We start from the raw sequence: 16,083 nt of genomic DNA, 5'->3' as shown, positions 1-16,083 counted from the left end.
AAACGCATGTTTTTCGAACAGCCAGTACTCATCAACGGGAGAGGGTATTGCCCTGGAACGAATGTTGGCAGACGACCCATACTATGCCATTTCAGTTGCTATGAGCGTTGGAACGTACAACATTGTGTTTTCACTGTTGAACAGTTTTTTTTTAGAAACAATGAAACTGTAGTCACAGTACAACGCTTTTACGTCAATATTTTAGAGTTGAGGGTCGAGGTGCAATGCCCGATCGAAATACTGTACTCCGATGGGTTGCAGCTTTTAGGAGCACTAGTTCTGTGATGGAAAAGAAACCACCTGGTCTTTCCCGTTCAGTTCGTACTCCTGAAAAAGTAGACCGAGTCAGTGTCGTCGAGTCGATCGTCTAGGACTAGTAACAACTGCCGTTCTGACTCGGTCTACACTTTCCGGGAAACGGGGAAGACCAGGTGGTTTCTTTTTCATCAGAGAACTAGTACTCCTAAACGCTGCAACCCATCGGAGTACAGTATTTCGATCGGGCATTGCACCTCGATGCCCAACTCTAAAATATTGACGGAAAAGCGTTGCACTCTGACTACAGATTCATTGTTTCTAAATAAACTGCTTAACAACGAACAGACGATGTTGTACGTTCCAACGCTCATAGCAACTGAAATGGCATAGTATGGGTCGTCTGCCAACATTCGGTCCAGGGCAATACCCTCTCCCGTTGACGAGTACTGGCTGTTCGAAAAACATGCGTTTCCTCTGCAAAACCCTGTATTTTGTGTTTAATTGGATAAAATTATTGATTAATTGATTGAAATGGAAAAAGTAAACAGCACATTAGTAAAGAATAAATACCAGTCGATATTTAAGACCCTAATAAGACTGTATCAATCTAAGAGTAATTAAAAGAAAAACATACTGGAATACTATGATAAAATCACACAAGAGACAGAATATGCAACTAGTATTCAAGATTCTTGCCATAGCTGAATCTACTTTTAAATAATTGCACTGATAAAGAAACAAACTGGACTGATAATTCACAGAAGGAATAAATTAATACAAAGAATAATTTCTTTAAAGGAGTTATAGAATAAGGAGTTATAATGAATAATTTCATTATGGAATTAAGCTGGATTCTCACATATTAGTGTCAGTGAACGTCTTCGATACAGTGAAAATATTATTCCTGAGTTCTAATCTAACTATTCCCACTCAGTCCAGCCAAGCGAATATGAATAGTCCCATTGGAACTCAATAAAATAATATTTTCACGGTACCAACACGTTCAATGATACTGATATTTGGAAATCCAGGTTTAATAATTTCTAGCCAATGGATTGACATCCGCTGTCTGAAATATTCAATATCATTGTTACAATATCGCGCATTTTTCTATTGAATATCTCTCTTCTGGTGATACATACTAGTAAGTACAATGGAAGTTGAAGAACTAGATAAATATCAATGCTGATCACAAAATTTCAGTCGCATAATAATTTTTTCATGTCCACATGAGTCCTAGGATTGTGCCTATAGTGAGGTCCACGTTATAATGGCAGTGGAGAAAGATAGGAGAAAAACGTTGCCGAACCCAATAATGTGTTTGTCTTTTAGGTCTCAAAATTTCATAGTTTTTTCAAAGTTTGGAAATTTCTAATTAATTGTGATTTATTTAATTTAATTTAGAAGTATTTTTAAATTTAAAAATGATTTTTGTGTGTTTTGAATTGTGAATTGAGTGTGTAATTGAAGAATGTTAAGTGACACATAACCTAGCTACATTTGGACTGTTGTATAAATTAGAATTGGAACCGTTTTGGGCTTATAAGCCTGTCGTACTTTACTGTAAGTTGTGTAATTCTGAATAATTAAATAAATTGAATTAAATTAAACCTCTGTCTTGGCAATGCCTTCTATAGACGGTACTGTAGCGGATACAGGTTTATTGATGTAATATTAACTGTTCATTCTCGTTTAAAATAATCAATTATATTTTATTAATCAATAAATTATATTTTAAAATAATTTCATAATGAATTTACATAATTAAGATGGAATTTATTGCTAATCAACTATTATTAATTCTATATTGTTAAAAGACGATCTGGCAACAGAGCAAAGCGAGAAAGCTACCGCTTTGTTGAATGAAAGACAAGAATAGTAATACCATTGCTAATCAAACACTGCCATTATAAAGTGGACCTCACTAAAGATTGATTTTTTTTCGAGTAATTTCCCCCTGTATGTTGGAGATTTTTGTGACAATATTTCATCAATTTAAATTCTGGGCCTGCAATCCTATTATATTAAGCGAGCAATTTCTGTATTTTTATATTTGGTTATATTTATTTATGGTTATTTATGTTCAACGGATCTCGAAAACGGCTCTAACGATTTTCACGAAATTTGGAACATAGTAGGTTTATGATATAAAAATTCGATTGCACTAGGTCTCATCCCTGGAAAAACTCGCAGAACGACAGTAAATAATCATAAATCCAAGCAATGAGCAATCCAAGCTTTCTTCTGCTTGAATAATTCATCCTTGGAAAAACAGCTGAGACTTTCGTCGTCTGTGGATAATAAAAAAGTGCGTCTGTGGAAAATCAAAATATCTCATCCCCGAAATTCATAAGCTGTAAAATATAAACATGATCATTTTAAAGAATTGTGTTCTGTTTATCAATAAATAAAAATAACGAGCGAAGCTCGGTGCCCCGATATTAATGGATGAAAGAGCAACAACACACTAATTTAACCACAAATTAGAATCACGAATTGAAGTGCCTACCTTGAGAGTTTGCTCAGTAGCCAGTTCGAGAGCAGCAAATGCGTCGACATTCTTGAGAGCACCGCCGCCCTTCTTCTGCTGCCAGCCGGGTCGCCGCCGCTTTCGCGAACGTCGCTCACCCGACGTCTGACTCGTGCCGCCGTCCGAGCCGCTCTCCTCCTTGGCGTTATCGCGGTCGCGCTCGTCGTCACGATCAAGGTCACGGTCAAGCTCCTCGTCGCTGTCGTCGCTCCTGAAAGTCAAACCATGACATTATTAGAGAGAAGACTGAAGAAAATTTGTCATAGTTTCACACAGTTTAATACCTACATTTCTAGTTTGTTAGCCGAACTAGCTGATAATATTGTTGACATTTTATTAGTCAAATTTAGAATAGAATAGAATGTACAAGCCTCAACATGATGTCACAACCTGACATATAGGCCAGTCATATAATAAAATACTACAAACCATATAACATATTATGAAATAGAATCAAAGTACCCTTTGAAATTAATATAATAAGAATACAAATTATAACTACTAGTTTCGGTGATCACACCATCGTCAGGTCATATAACCAGGTGATTCACTTTTAAGGTGTAACAATAGGTAACTTGTTGACCATTCATTTTACAGATAACTTTAAATGTGCAACTTCCCTTCTTTTTTGTGACATTTCACGACATGCCATTTTTAATTAAAAATTTGGCTGCCATCTTCCAAAATGGAGATAATATTTTTAAAGGGCAACACCCATTTTTTATGATATTATTGGATTCTACATAGAATTTTAAGACATTTTTACTCTTGTCATTTTTATGATGAACTCAACGGTTTACTAGCTGGAGGGTATTTTTGTATTCTCATCATGAAGCCAATAAAATAGTATTTTTTCAATGATTAACCACCGGTATATAAAAAACCATTAATCCGACAGCCAACTTTCCTTCTTTTTTTGTGACATTTTACGACATGCCATTATAAATTGAAAATTTGACCGCCATATTCCAAAATGGTGGACAAATTTAATGTTTTCTATACGTTTCAAGATCCCCTGAGTCCAAAAACATGATTTTTGGGTGTTGGTCTGTGTGTATGTGTGTGTGTGTGTGTGTGTGTGTGTGTGTGTGTGTGTGTGTGTGTGTGTGTGTGTGTGTGTGTGTGTGTATGTCTGTGAACACGATAACTCCATTCCTAATTAACCGATTGACTTGAAATTTTAAACTTAAGGTCCTTATACCATGAGGATCCTACAATAAGAAATTCAATAAAATTCAATTCAAGATGGCGGAAAAATGGCGGATAATAACTAAAAAACCATGTTTTTCACGTTTTTCTCGAAAACGGCTTTAACGATTTTCTTCAAATTTATACCATGGATAGCTATTTATAAGCACTATCAACTGACATGAGTCTCTTTTCTGGGAAAATTTCAGGAGCTCCGTAATATTCTTGAGAAAAATGGCGGATAATGACTAAAAAACTATGTTTTTCACGGTTTTCTCGAAAACAGCTCTAACGATTCTCTTCAAATTTATACCATGGATAGCTAATCATAAGCACTATCAACTGGCATAAGTCTCATTTCTGGGAAAATTTCAGGAGCTCCGTAATATTCTTGAGAAAAATGGCGGATAATGACTAAAAAACCATGTTTTTCACGGTTTTCTCGTAAACGGCTCTAACGATTTTCATAAAATTTATACCATGGATAGCCATGGATTTATTCATAAGCCCTATCAACTGGCATGAGTCTCATTTCTGGGAAAATTTCAGGAGCTCCGTAATATTCTTGAGAAAAATGGCGGATAATGACTAAAAACCCATGTTTTTCACGTTTTTTTTCGAAAACGGCTCTAACGATTTTCTTAAAATTTATACCATGGATAGCTATTCATAAGCCCTATCAACTGGCATGAGTCTCATTTCTGGGAAAATTTCAGGAGCTCCGTAATATTCTTGAGAAAAATGACAGTTACTAAAAAACCATGTTTTTCACGATTTTCTTAAAAACGGCTTAAACGTTTTTTTTTCAAATTCATACCCTGTATAGTTATTTATCAGCTCTATCAACTGGCATGAGTCTTTTCCTGGGGAAACTAATGGGGGGTCCACCCCATCCTTGAGAAATGGACTTTGTAACCTCCTTCTCGTGCATGAGGTAGGTAGAGCAGTTTATAAAAAGATCACAGTCATAGTCAAGATATTTCATCTGTAGAACAGCTGTTTTGACGACTTTAAAAAAAAATCATCGAATTTCACAATTTACACAAAGGAAAAAGTACTCTGAAAACAATTATAATATACACATATACAGTAGTCTGATCGTAGTTGCAAATATGTTGCCGCTAATCGTCATTATGTTATTCCCCTAAATTATTCTCGTTTGAGAATGAGGCTTGCAGTTCAATGAGCAAGGAAAGTTGTGTGAGTGTACCACACCAGATTTTTTTTATGATGAACTCAACGGTTTACTAGCTGGAGGGTATTTTAGTATTCTCAACATGAAGCCAATAAAATAGTATTTTTTCAATGATTAACCACCGGGTATATCAAAAACCATTAATCCGACAGCCAACTTTAAATGGGCAACTTCCCTTCTTTTTTTGTGACATTTTACGATATTTATCTGAATGGCAACCCCCATTTTTTTATGTTCAGGCTTTTTATGTTAGGATTTACAGCCATAATAAGCCAGTAATGCAATATCCATATGATTATGTGTGGCTCATTATAGATGTACATCCTGAACGGTTAGGTTGATTAAAAAAATTGACAAGAGTAAAAAGTAAAAATGTCTTAGAATTTTACGTAGAATCCAAAAATTTCATAAAAATGGGGGTTACCATTCAAATAAATAAAGTTGTCCTCCATTTTGGAAGATGGCGGCCAAATTTTCAATTTAAAATGGCATGTCATAAAATGTCACAAAAAAAGAAGGGAAGTTGCCCATTTAAAGTTCTCTGTAAAATGAACGGTTAACAAGTTACCTATTGTTACACCTTATGTGAATCACCCTGCATATCGATGGTGTGATCACCGAAACTAGTAGTTAGGCTATAATTTGTATTCTGATTCTATTATTCCATCAATTTAAAAATGTACTATAATTCTATTCTATAAATAAAAGAAAGTAGCCCTGAATTCATACATTTTAAGAACATATCACACATATACATATATTAATATTAAGCCAAATTTACATAGCTTTATAGCTATAATGCTCTGGGTCTTAGATTTTAAAATCCCCTACACATAGTTTTTTGTCGAGAAATTCTTTAACTGAGTAAAATAAGTACTCAAGAAGAACATCCCTAGACTCTGTTTGAACCTTCTGTAACAGAGTTGTCTCACCTCAATAGGAAATCTGTTCATCAATTTAATTGCAACATTTGATGGACTTTGATCTGTTCTATGCAATCTGCTCCTGTTAACATTGATCAAATGACTAGATCTAGTGTTATGAGAATGTGTTGTGAATCTCAACTTCATTTTACCTGGATTCATTCTCAAATATAATAGGCATTGCATTATGCATGACAAATAGAGCGTTAATATTCGCAGATTAATAAAAATGTCTACAATGTTCTCGATATTAAACTCCGGCAATGACTCTGATAGCCGTCGACTGTATGTTTGGTAATGAAGCTGATGGTGTTCTGGAAAATATCCATGTTCAATAAAATAATAATAATATCGAGTGACCTGGCTGGCTCAGGTCTGGTGTCAGAGTTTTCAGGTCGCAGCTGATCAATTTCAGGGCCTCTGACATGACCTGAAAAATGTCTACAAATGTCCAAATGTGTACATGTTCAATAAAATGTACTAAGTGATTAGGCTATGACTTTAATCACTATTTTGATTCTTTATACTATTCTTTTTTTTTGCTGAGGATGACTGCCACATAAGCTCTTGGCTTTTGCGTGGGTAATGAAACTGATGATGATGATGATGATGAGTGAGTGGACCTATAGATTTAGATGAATCCACGGTTTATAATTTTCGGTTGTTACACTTTCTAGTCTACGAGTCTACATGAAAAATATAACTATATGATAATATATATTTTATATTGTATATAAAAATAATGAATTATTATATTACATAATAATAAATCCTATACTATTAAACGAGCAACTTCTGTTTAAATGTTTAGATGTTTATATGTTTGTATTTCACCGGATCTCGAAAACGGTTCTAAAGATTCTCACTAAATTCAGAACATAGTGGGTTAATCCTATACTATTAAACGAGCAACTTCTGTTTAAATGTTTAGATGTTTATATGTTTGTATTTCACCGGATCTCGAAAACGGTTCTAAAGATTCTCACTAAATTCAGAACATAGTGGGTTTATAATATAAAGATTCGATTGCACTAGATCTCATCCCTGGGAAAACACGTTGAAGGACATTAAAAGGATAATTATTATTCATCCTTGGAAAAACAGATGTTAATAATAATTTCGTCGTCTGTTGGTGATGGAAGTGAGTGAGCGAGTTCATGTGTGTGGGACAGTGTCAAAATTATGACTCAGCTGTTGAACTTTTGTAATCATTCAATCAGGTACTAAGTGCCAGTTGCAAAAAAGCCGGCTTATTTTGAATCCTGATTGATTCCAGTAATCCATCTTTTTGAAATGGTCTTCTCTGATTTGGTTCACGTGAAGTTAATCAGGATTAAAATTTAACCGGCTTTTGTGCAACTGGGTCTTTGTGAGGGAAATTTTTGCATTCTTCTGGGAAATAATCTCAATTTACTGTGATTAGATAGATCATTTCTGTATGAATGTTATAATTTCTTCTTTTGTAATATTTTTTTTATGCTTTTGTATTGTAGAGCGAAGCTCGGTCCCCGATATTAATAATAGATTATAATAATGATGTTATTAGTTATAATTAAATTATAAATTATTTTAATAAGAATTATAACATTCTTTTATTTTTATATTTTTCTTGTAACTCGTCCACTAGAGTGTAACATTGTGTAGAGGTAGTGAGGTTAGTACAAGTAGTCACTACATATTACAGTAATGTGGAAATGGTGTCAAACAGAAATACAATAAACTGATTTCTAGTAAATCTGATACCATTTTAGATTCCAAAGAATCACTATTGATATTATTGTAGAACCGTTGAAATAAAAAATACCCAGATTTTGTCAGTTCTGGCTTTGGTTCAAGATTCTGAGTTCCGGATCCATGGTCTTTTACCGAAGATATAAGTGGAATTGACAAAATCTAGTTGCTTTTATTTCATTCTGGCACTATTATTAGAATCTTTCCTATGTTTTCTCTTTTTCAAATCATAATACATAATTCATAATAATAAAATATACTGTGAATAAGAAGCGTGATGTGAACTGGAATCAACTTTTACATTATTTAGTAGGAATGAAAGACTGGCAGCTAAATTGATCAATTTATGAAATTTCTAGTGTATGTCGAACTTTCAATAATTTTTCTGATAGTATTTTCAAGCAATAGAATTCAATTCAATAAATTCAAGTGGTTTCGATTTCCACTTTAAGGTCTCTCCACACTTAGCTTAGCGTAGCTAGGATTATGTCTTCGGAAGACGTAGGCGAAGTATCTTCTAATGTTAAGGCTGTGCAAAGGCTAAAAAAACTTTCTACTGGTGATATTTTACAAAGTTTTTCGATTCGTATAATCATCAAGCTATTAAAATGATAAAAGTTTTCTCAGGAAAACATTTTTTATGATCATTACTTTTTGAGATATGAGCGCCTAAGTTTAAATTTTTGGGACAAAACATTTCAAATTCGGTAAGAGATTAATCCATGAGATTTAGAGGTTAAATTCTTCATGATACTGTTGATTGAATAAAACAAAATTTTCTGAAAATACCAATCTTGGAGAGTTATTCAATTTAATAAAAATGACCAAAAATAACTTTCACTTGAGTTTTTTGTGGTTAATTGAATAACTTTCTCAAAAATTGATATTAAAAAATATTGTTTTATCCAATCAAAAATACCATGAAGAATTTATCCTCTAAATCTCATAGATATATCTCTTACCGAATTTGAAATGTTCTGTCCCAAAAATTTAAACTGTAGGTGCTCATATCTCGAAAAGTAATGATCGGAAACAAATGTTTTCCTGAGAAAACTTTTGCATTTTGATAGCTTGATAATATACGAATCGAAAAACTTTGAAAAATATCACCAGTAGAAAGTTTATTTTTAGCCTTTGCACAGCCTCAAATCAATCTGTACATTTCATACCAGCGTAGCATGGATTTAACTTTGGGAGATAAAACTTCCGAACACGTAATCCTAACTACGCTACTCTAGGTGTGAAGAGACCTAAAGTGGACATCGAAGCCACTTCAATTCTATTTCCATAAACAGTCTTCAGAAGACGTATTCCTAGCTACAAGTAGCCATGTGTGTAAAGACCTCCAGGGCCGGTTTCCGAGCTTAGGATTTAGGTAAGTTCTAGACTTCAAACAGCTGGAGTCAGAAAATAGGCTTTCCGAAACGGGGCGTAGTCGTAGTCATAGTCAAAGTCACGTTTAAATTAAATTTCGAAAAACTAGAAAATTGAACACAAAATAAATATAGAGATAATAGTGTAAAGTTTCAGCTATTTTTAATTATTTAGGAATGTTTCATTTCGTCAAGGGAAAACGTTTCCAATTATAGGAATGAGAAAATAAAGATTTATTTTGCTGCAACTATTTACTACGACTACGTCCCGTTTTGGGACGTAATACCCGAAGGCCAATTTCCTGCCTCCAGCTGTTTAAAGTCTAGAACTTAGCCAAATATCGAGCTCGGAGACCGGCCCTTAGTCTATGAATAAGACTTTTTGTTTTATTTGACTTTTGGTTCATTTGATTGCACCCACCTAGCAGGCAGCGACTCTGACGGCGACCGCGGCTCCCTGGGCTCAGAACCCTTACGTTTGCGTCCGCCTCCACCCGCCTTCGGGTCACCGCCCCCGCCGCCTCCCTGGAACTCGACCGCCACCTCCTCGTCGGTCGACACCTCCACCTCCAGGTAGCGCTCCACCGCCGACTCGAACGCCTCCTGTAGTTTGCTCGCCATTTCCGTGTACTCTGCAACACAATCAAGCACATAAAACAATGTTCACAAAATTCGAGATAAATTGAAATAAATGCTTGGTTTCATTTAAATTGTGAAGAGGATCAACAACATAGACTTTGTTCTTTCATCAAATAGCATAACAAAAATGAACACTTGGAAGTAGTTTGAATAAAGGAGTAGTTCGAGGATGAAGAGGAAGAGGAGGCAGTAGAGGAGAAGGAGGAGGATGTTTGATGCTGTTAAGAACAACAAGAAGAGGACAAGCCTTCGATAATAACATGAAATATTAGAGCGAAGCCATACGAAGCGTTTTTACTGGCGTTTTTAAATAAATACTAGCGACTCTAAATTAAGTTGAACGCCTGAAAAAACGCTTCGTATGGCTTGGCCCTTACTGTATATTATCTAGAAAAAAAACAGAGAAGAAGAATCTACGAGGGCTATTTTTTTTCAACTTCCGATGTGGTATAAAAAAGAAACGAGTGAGAGTAATTGAATAGTCACCATTCAGATTGAGGCATTTTTCATACCTGGGTACAAGCTTCTTAATACCTTGTTCATAGAATTTAGCCGCCAGTGATTTGAGGTGGTTTTTCACAGCATCTTCCAGCGCATCGTCTATTCGGAAGGTCTGCCCTCCTAGCATTTTCTTCAGTTCCGGGAAAAGGTGATAGTCGCTTGGTGCTAAGTCTGGTCTATACGCCGGATGGTCAAAAACGTCCCATTTAAACCCGTTAAGAAGACGCTTCGTCACAGCAGCACTGTGAGGACGGGCGTTGTCATGAATGAGCACCACTCCCGATGTGAGCATTCCTCTCCTTTTGTTCTGCACAGTTCCTCTCCAATCACGCACTGCACTGTCACTCATAAAGCTTTCACCATATACTCGTTTCATTCTATGGTGAATTTCTGCTGTGGATAACCCTTCAGCTTGCAAAAAACGAATTACACTTCACAACTCACACTTGGCGGGAGATTCTGTCATATTGATCATGTTTATGTGTCGCTAGATGAACTGGTAATGACGACAGATGGCCGAAAACGAGTGAGGTTATAGTGTGAGATGTGACTAGTCAGCAGCCGCGCATTGTTGGCCAATGCCGCTCGCATTGCCATCTAGCGGCACGATCGGAAGTTGAAAAAAAATAGCCCTCGTATAACAACGATACTACTCTATATCTAGAGGAAAGGAAACAATACTGTTGTCACAGTAAATATATATATTTACTAAGACTTTACTAAATCCTAACCCCGCCTAATAAAGATTTTTTCATTTCATATTCTGTTGTACAATTACTTAAGAAGTATATGTTTGTTTGAATGGAACTATAGTTAGCATTGATGACTGACCATTATCAGATCCGTTATACTGGCGGCAGTTGTCGATGATGAGCTGGAAGTCGGCCTTGAACTGGCCAAAGCTGCGGTACTGGCCGGCGTCCAGTTTGTCCTCCATGCGCTGCAGGTCCATCGGCCTGGCTATCACCGAATAGTAGCGCGGCGCGTACTCCTCCTCGACCGGGTCCACAAACGGCCACGCGTCGTCGTGGTTCTTCAGTCGGTCGAGGATCTTGTAAAGGCCGGTACGCACGTCTTCATCGCTCTGTTTGAACCTGTCAACCAGATGGATCATGTGAAAACACGATAGAGTGATATTCACTTCGTTGCTAGGAACTTTGGGACCAACAATGTATTTTATATTTATATTTTGTCACCTAATAGAATAGAATGTATTTTTTTAAAGTATCCATCAAATAGCTAATAGCTGGAGGGATTAAATTTAATATTTATGTATACTGTTTTCATTGAAATCCAAAATAAACTCTTTCTAGGACTAAAGGGTTCCGACATAAGAGAGGATGGCTATTCGAAGGTACAATCAGGTGTCTCCAACAGATATTTATTCTACACTCATAAATACATATACATAAATCAAACAAAGCAAATGAATAAATCAATCAAATATGGTTGGACATTGTTCTTCAACACAAAGGTGTTGAACACATGGAATTATAGCAAGTCAGTTGCAGGCCTATTTACCTATATATTTTTTTTCTGAGGGTGATGCCACATGAGCTCTAAGCTTGAGTGTGGGTAATGAGGCGGATGATAATGAGATATGAATGGACCTACAGTTTTAGGTGGGTTCCGAACCACTGGGAGTCGATTTTACAACTCGTGAATCATATTCACAGGAGTTAGTTCAAGCGGTGAGCCTATAATAATATGTTATTTATTCAATATATTTTATACATTTATCTATTCCGATTTTAAAGTTAAATAGTTATTTTCGCTACGTGTCAATAGGAAAATATGAATGTCTAGTTCTCATTCATTGACAGTATGAACCTGTCGAAAGGATCGACTATTGTTTGCTAATCAAACGTAGAACTAATAACATATTGGAATAGAAGCTTTCTGAAGATGTCTGTAATAAAAATAGATATTTTATTGTCTACTCAGTACTCAGAACTACTCTAAAAATGAATTTATAATGGATTTCATTCAGTGACAGAAGAGTGTGAACCTGTCGAAAGGATGACTATTGTTTGCTAATCACCTCGCGGGTTGAGACCCCAGGGTTGAGTCTCGGGGTTTAATAGCCGGGTTAAGACTTGGTGGCAAAATACCTCTTTTTCCTAGTTGGTGACAAAATACCTCTTTTCCTAGTTGGTCCCAAAATTCCTCTTTTCCTTAGTTGGTGGCAACATACCTGGTCCCAAAGTTCCGGTCACCTTTCACTTCAAACTGTCAGCATTGGTTTAATGGGGAAAGCGTTGGTGGTGTTTATGAGGAATGCTGACAGTTTTAGGCTGGCCACTAACGACAGGAAATGCATGATGAACATGTGTGTACACACATGACGTCATACATTGTTGTGTCATCACATCAAAAGGCTTCGAACAAAAACTTTTGATGTTGGGTTTATGTATCCTCGATTTTATGTTTTTTATTCGCTGCTCCATTTGAGGTTGAATTATATTTGCATAATTATAATTTGTAATTCACCAGTGGTTGATTTATTATTATTGGTTGAAAATTCGACTGAGTCACTGTCGATGTTGTAGAAACCATGGTCCTTTACCAAATAAAACTGTAAATTTCATTCACTTTTATTCATTGTTATTAAAATTTTCATTTCATTGTTATTAGTTGCTTATTTTATGTTGGAAGCTGCTGTCAAACACCTTTTTTTGTTCGAAGCCTCTTGCTGATGACAAAACTGATGGCTGAAGGTATGATGAACATGTGCCTGTGCATGATGAACAGATGTACACAGCGTGATATCATGCTTTAATCACATAAAAACAGTCAGTGGAATGCCAACTCAAGGCAAATTAATACTAACGATACTGAAAAACAAGCAAGTTGCAATAAATGGATTGAATATTATTTTTAACAAACCATAAAGAAGCATGCAATAATCATGCTAATATGCTGAACACGACTAACAACAAACTATCAAATATTAAACCACAAAAAAGGAAATTAATATCAACAATAATTATATTGACTTTATCCCCATCTCCCAAAATCGGAGAAAACCAATAAAATAAAAAGTGTTAATAACTGATAAAAATAAGTAGTATCAATGACCAGGCAGATACAACCATAGATAGTATAAATGACCAGGCAGATACAACTATAGAAACATGCTCAAGTCCAGTTGAGAAGAATTAAAAAATCATTCGAAATCCTTAGAGAAAAATCCATACCAAGCGTTTTTACTGGCGTTTTTAAATAAATACTAGCGACTCTAAATTAAGTTGAACGCCTGAAAAAACGCTTCGTATGGCTTGGCCCTTACTGTATATTATCTAGAAAAAAAACAGAGAAGAAGAATCTACGAGGGCTATTTTTTTTCAACTTCCGATGTGGTATAAAAAAGAAACGAGTGAGAGTAATTGAATAGTCACCATTCAGATTGAGGCATTTTTCATACCTGGGTACAAGCTTCTTAATACCTTGTTCATAGAATTTAGCCGCCAGTGATTTGAGGTGGTTTTTCACAGCATCTTCCAGCGCATCGTCTATTCGGAAGGTCTGCCCTCCTAGCATTTTCTTCAGTTCCGGGAAAAGGTGATAGTCGCTTGGTGCTAAGTCTGGTCTATACGCCGGATGGTCAAAAACGTCCCATTTAAACCCGTTAAGAAGACGCTTCGTCACAGCAGCACTGTGAGGACGGGCGTTGTCATGAATGAGCACCACTCCCGATGTGAGCATTCCTCTCCTTTTGTTCTGCACAGTTCCTCTCCAATCACGCACTGCACTGTCACTCATAAAGCTTTCACCATATACTCGTTTCATTCTATGGTGAATTTCTGCTGTGGATAACCCTTCAGCTTGCAAAAAACGAATTACACTTCACAACTCACACTTGGCGGGAGATTCTGTCATATTGATCATGTTTATGTGTCGCTAGATGAACTGGTAATGACGACAGATGGCCGAAAACGAGTGAGGTTATAGTGTGAGATGTGACTAGTCAGCAGCCGCGCATTGTTGGCCAATGCCGCTCGCATTGCCATCTAGCGGCACGATCGGAAGTTGAAAAAAAATAGCCCTCGTATAACAACGATACTACTCTATATCTAGAGGAAAGGAAACAATACTGTTGTCACAGTAAATATATATATTTACTAAGACTTTACTAAATCCTAACCCCGCCTAATAAAGATTTTTTCATTTCATATTCTGTTGTACAATTACTTAAGAAGTATATGTTGTTTGAATGGAACTATAGTTAGCATTGATGACTGACCATTATCAGATCCGTTATACTGGCGGCAGTTGTCGATGATGAGCTGGAAGTCGGCCTTGAACTGGCCAAAGCTGCGGTACTGGCCGGCGTCCAGTTTGTCCTCCATGCGCTGCAGGTCCATCGGCCTGGCTATCACCGAATAGTAGCGCGGCGCGTACTCCTCCTCGACCGGGTCCACAAACGGCCACGCGTCGTCGTGGTTCTTCAGTCGGTCGAGGATCTTGTAAAGGCCGGTACGCACGTCTTCATCGCTCTGTTTGAACCTGTCAACCAGATGGATCATGTGAAAACACGATAGAGTGATATTCATTCCGTTGCTAGGAACTTTGGGACCAACAATGGATTTTATTTTTTATATTTTGTAACCTAGTATAATAGAATGTATTTTTGAAAATATCCCTTGAATAGCTCATAGCTGGAGGATTAAATATTTATGTATACTGTTTTCATTGAAATCCAAAATAAACTCTTTCTAGGACTAAAGGGTTCCGACATAAGAGAGGATGGCTATTCGAAGGTACAATCAGGTGTCTCCAACAGATATTTATTCTACACTCATTAATACATATACATAAATCAAACAAAGCAAATGAATAAATCAATCAAATATGGTTGGACATTGTTCTTCAATACAAAGGCGTTGAACACATAGAATTAGCAAGTCAGTTGTCAGTTGTCTATTTACCTATACTGTATATATTTTTTCTGAGGGTGATGCCACATGAGTTCTAAGCTTGTGTGTGGGTAATGAGACGGATGATAATGAGAAATGAACGGACCTAGCTTTAGGTGGGTTTCGAACCACCGGGAATCTATTTTAAAACTCGTGAATCATATTCACAGGAGTTAGTTCAAGCGGTGAGCCTATAATAATATGTTATTTATTCAATATATTTTATACATTTATCTATTCCGATTTTAAAGTTAAATAGTTATTTTCGCTACGTGTCAATTTCGTTGCTAGGAACTTTGGGACCAACAATGTATTTTATATTTATATTTTGTCACCTAATAGAATAGAATGTATTTTTTTAAAGTATCCATCAAATAGCTAATAGCTGGAGGGATTAAATTTAATATTTATGTATACTGTTTTCATTGAAATCCAAAATAAACTCTTTCTAGGACTAAAGGGTTCCGACATAAGAGAGGATGGCTATTCGAAGGTACAATCAGGTGTCTCCAACAGATATTTATTCTACACTCATAAATACATATACATAAATCAAACAAAGCAAATGAATAAATCAATCAAATATGGTTGGACATTGTTCTTCAACACAAAGGTGTTGAACACATGGAATTATAGCAAGTCAGTTGCAGGCCTATTTACCTATATATTTTTTTTCTGAGGGTGATGCCACATGAGCTCTAAGCTTGAGTGTGGGTAATGAGGCGGATGATAATGAGATATGAATGGACCTACAGTTTTAGGTGGGTTCCGAACCACTGGGAGTCGATTTTACAACTCGTGAATCATATTCACAGGAGTTAGTTCAAGC

General features: G+C 36.1%; 1 protein-coding gene across 2 annotated transcripts in view; it reads right to left on the bottom strand.

Annotated features, from left to right (window-relative positions):
- Window positions 1–16,083, bottom strand: part of LOC111052839 — a 53,031-nt gene that overhangs the window by 12,701 nt on the left and 24,247 nt on the right. For both annotated transcript variants that reach the window (XM_039429874.1, XM_039429875.1), the window contains exons 9-11: window positions 14,582–14,844; window positions 9,620–9,830; window positions 2,768–2,999 (exon numbers count right to left, since the gene is read on the bottom strand). In XM_039429874.1, coding sequence (XP_039285808.1) covers window positions 2,768–2,999; window positions 9,620–9,830; window positions 14,582–14,844 — 706 coding nt within the window. The remainder of the gene's footprint in view (window positions 1–2,767; window positions 3,000–9,619; window positions 9,831–14,581; window positions 14,845–16,083) is intronic.

Source organism: Nilaparvata lugens, chromosome 6 (assembly GCF_014356525.2).
Source record: "Nilaparvata lugens isolate BPH chromosome 6, ASM1435652v1, whole genome shotgun sequence".
Classification (NCBI taxonomy): Eukaryota; Metazoa; Arthropoda; class Insecta; order Hemiptera; family Delphacidae; genus Nilaparvata; species Nilaparvata lugens.
The sequence above is the reverse complement of the archived record's forward strand: the minus strand, read 5'-3'. Positions and strand labels throughout refer to the sequence as shown.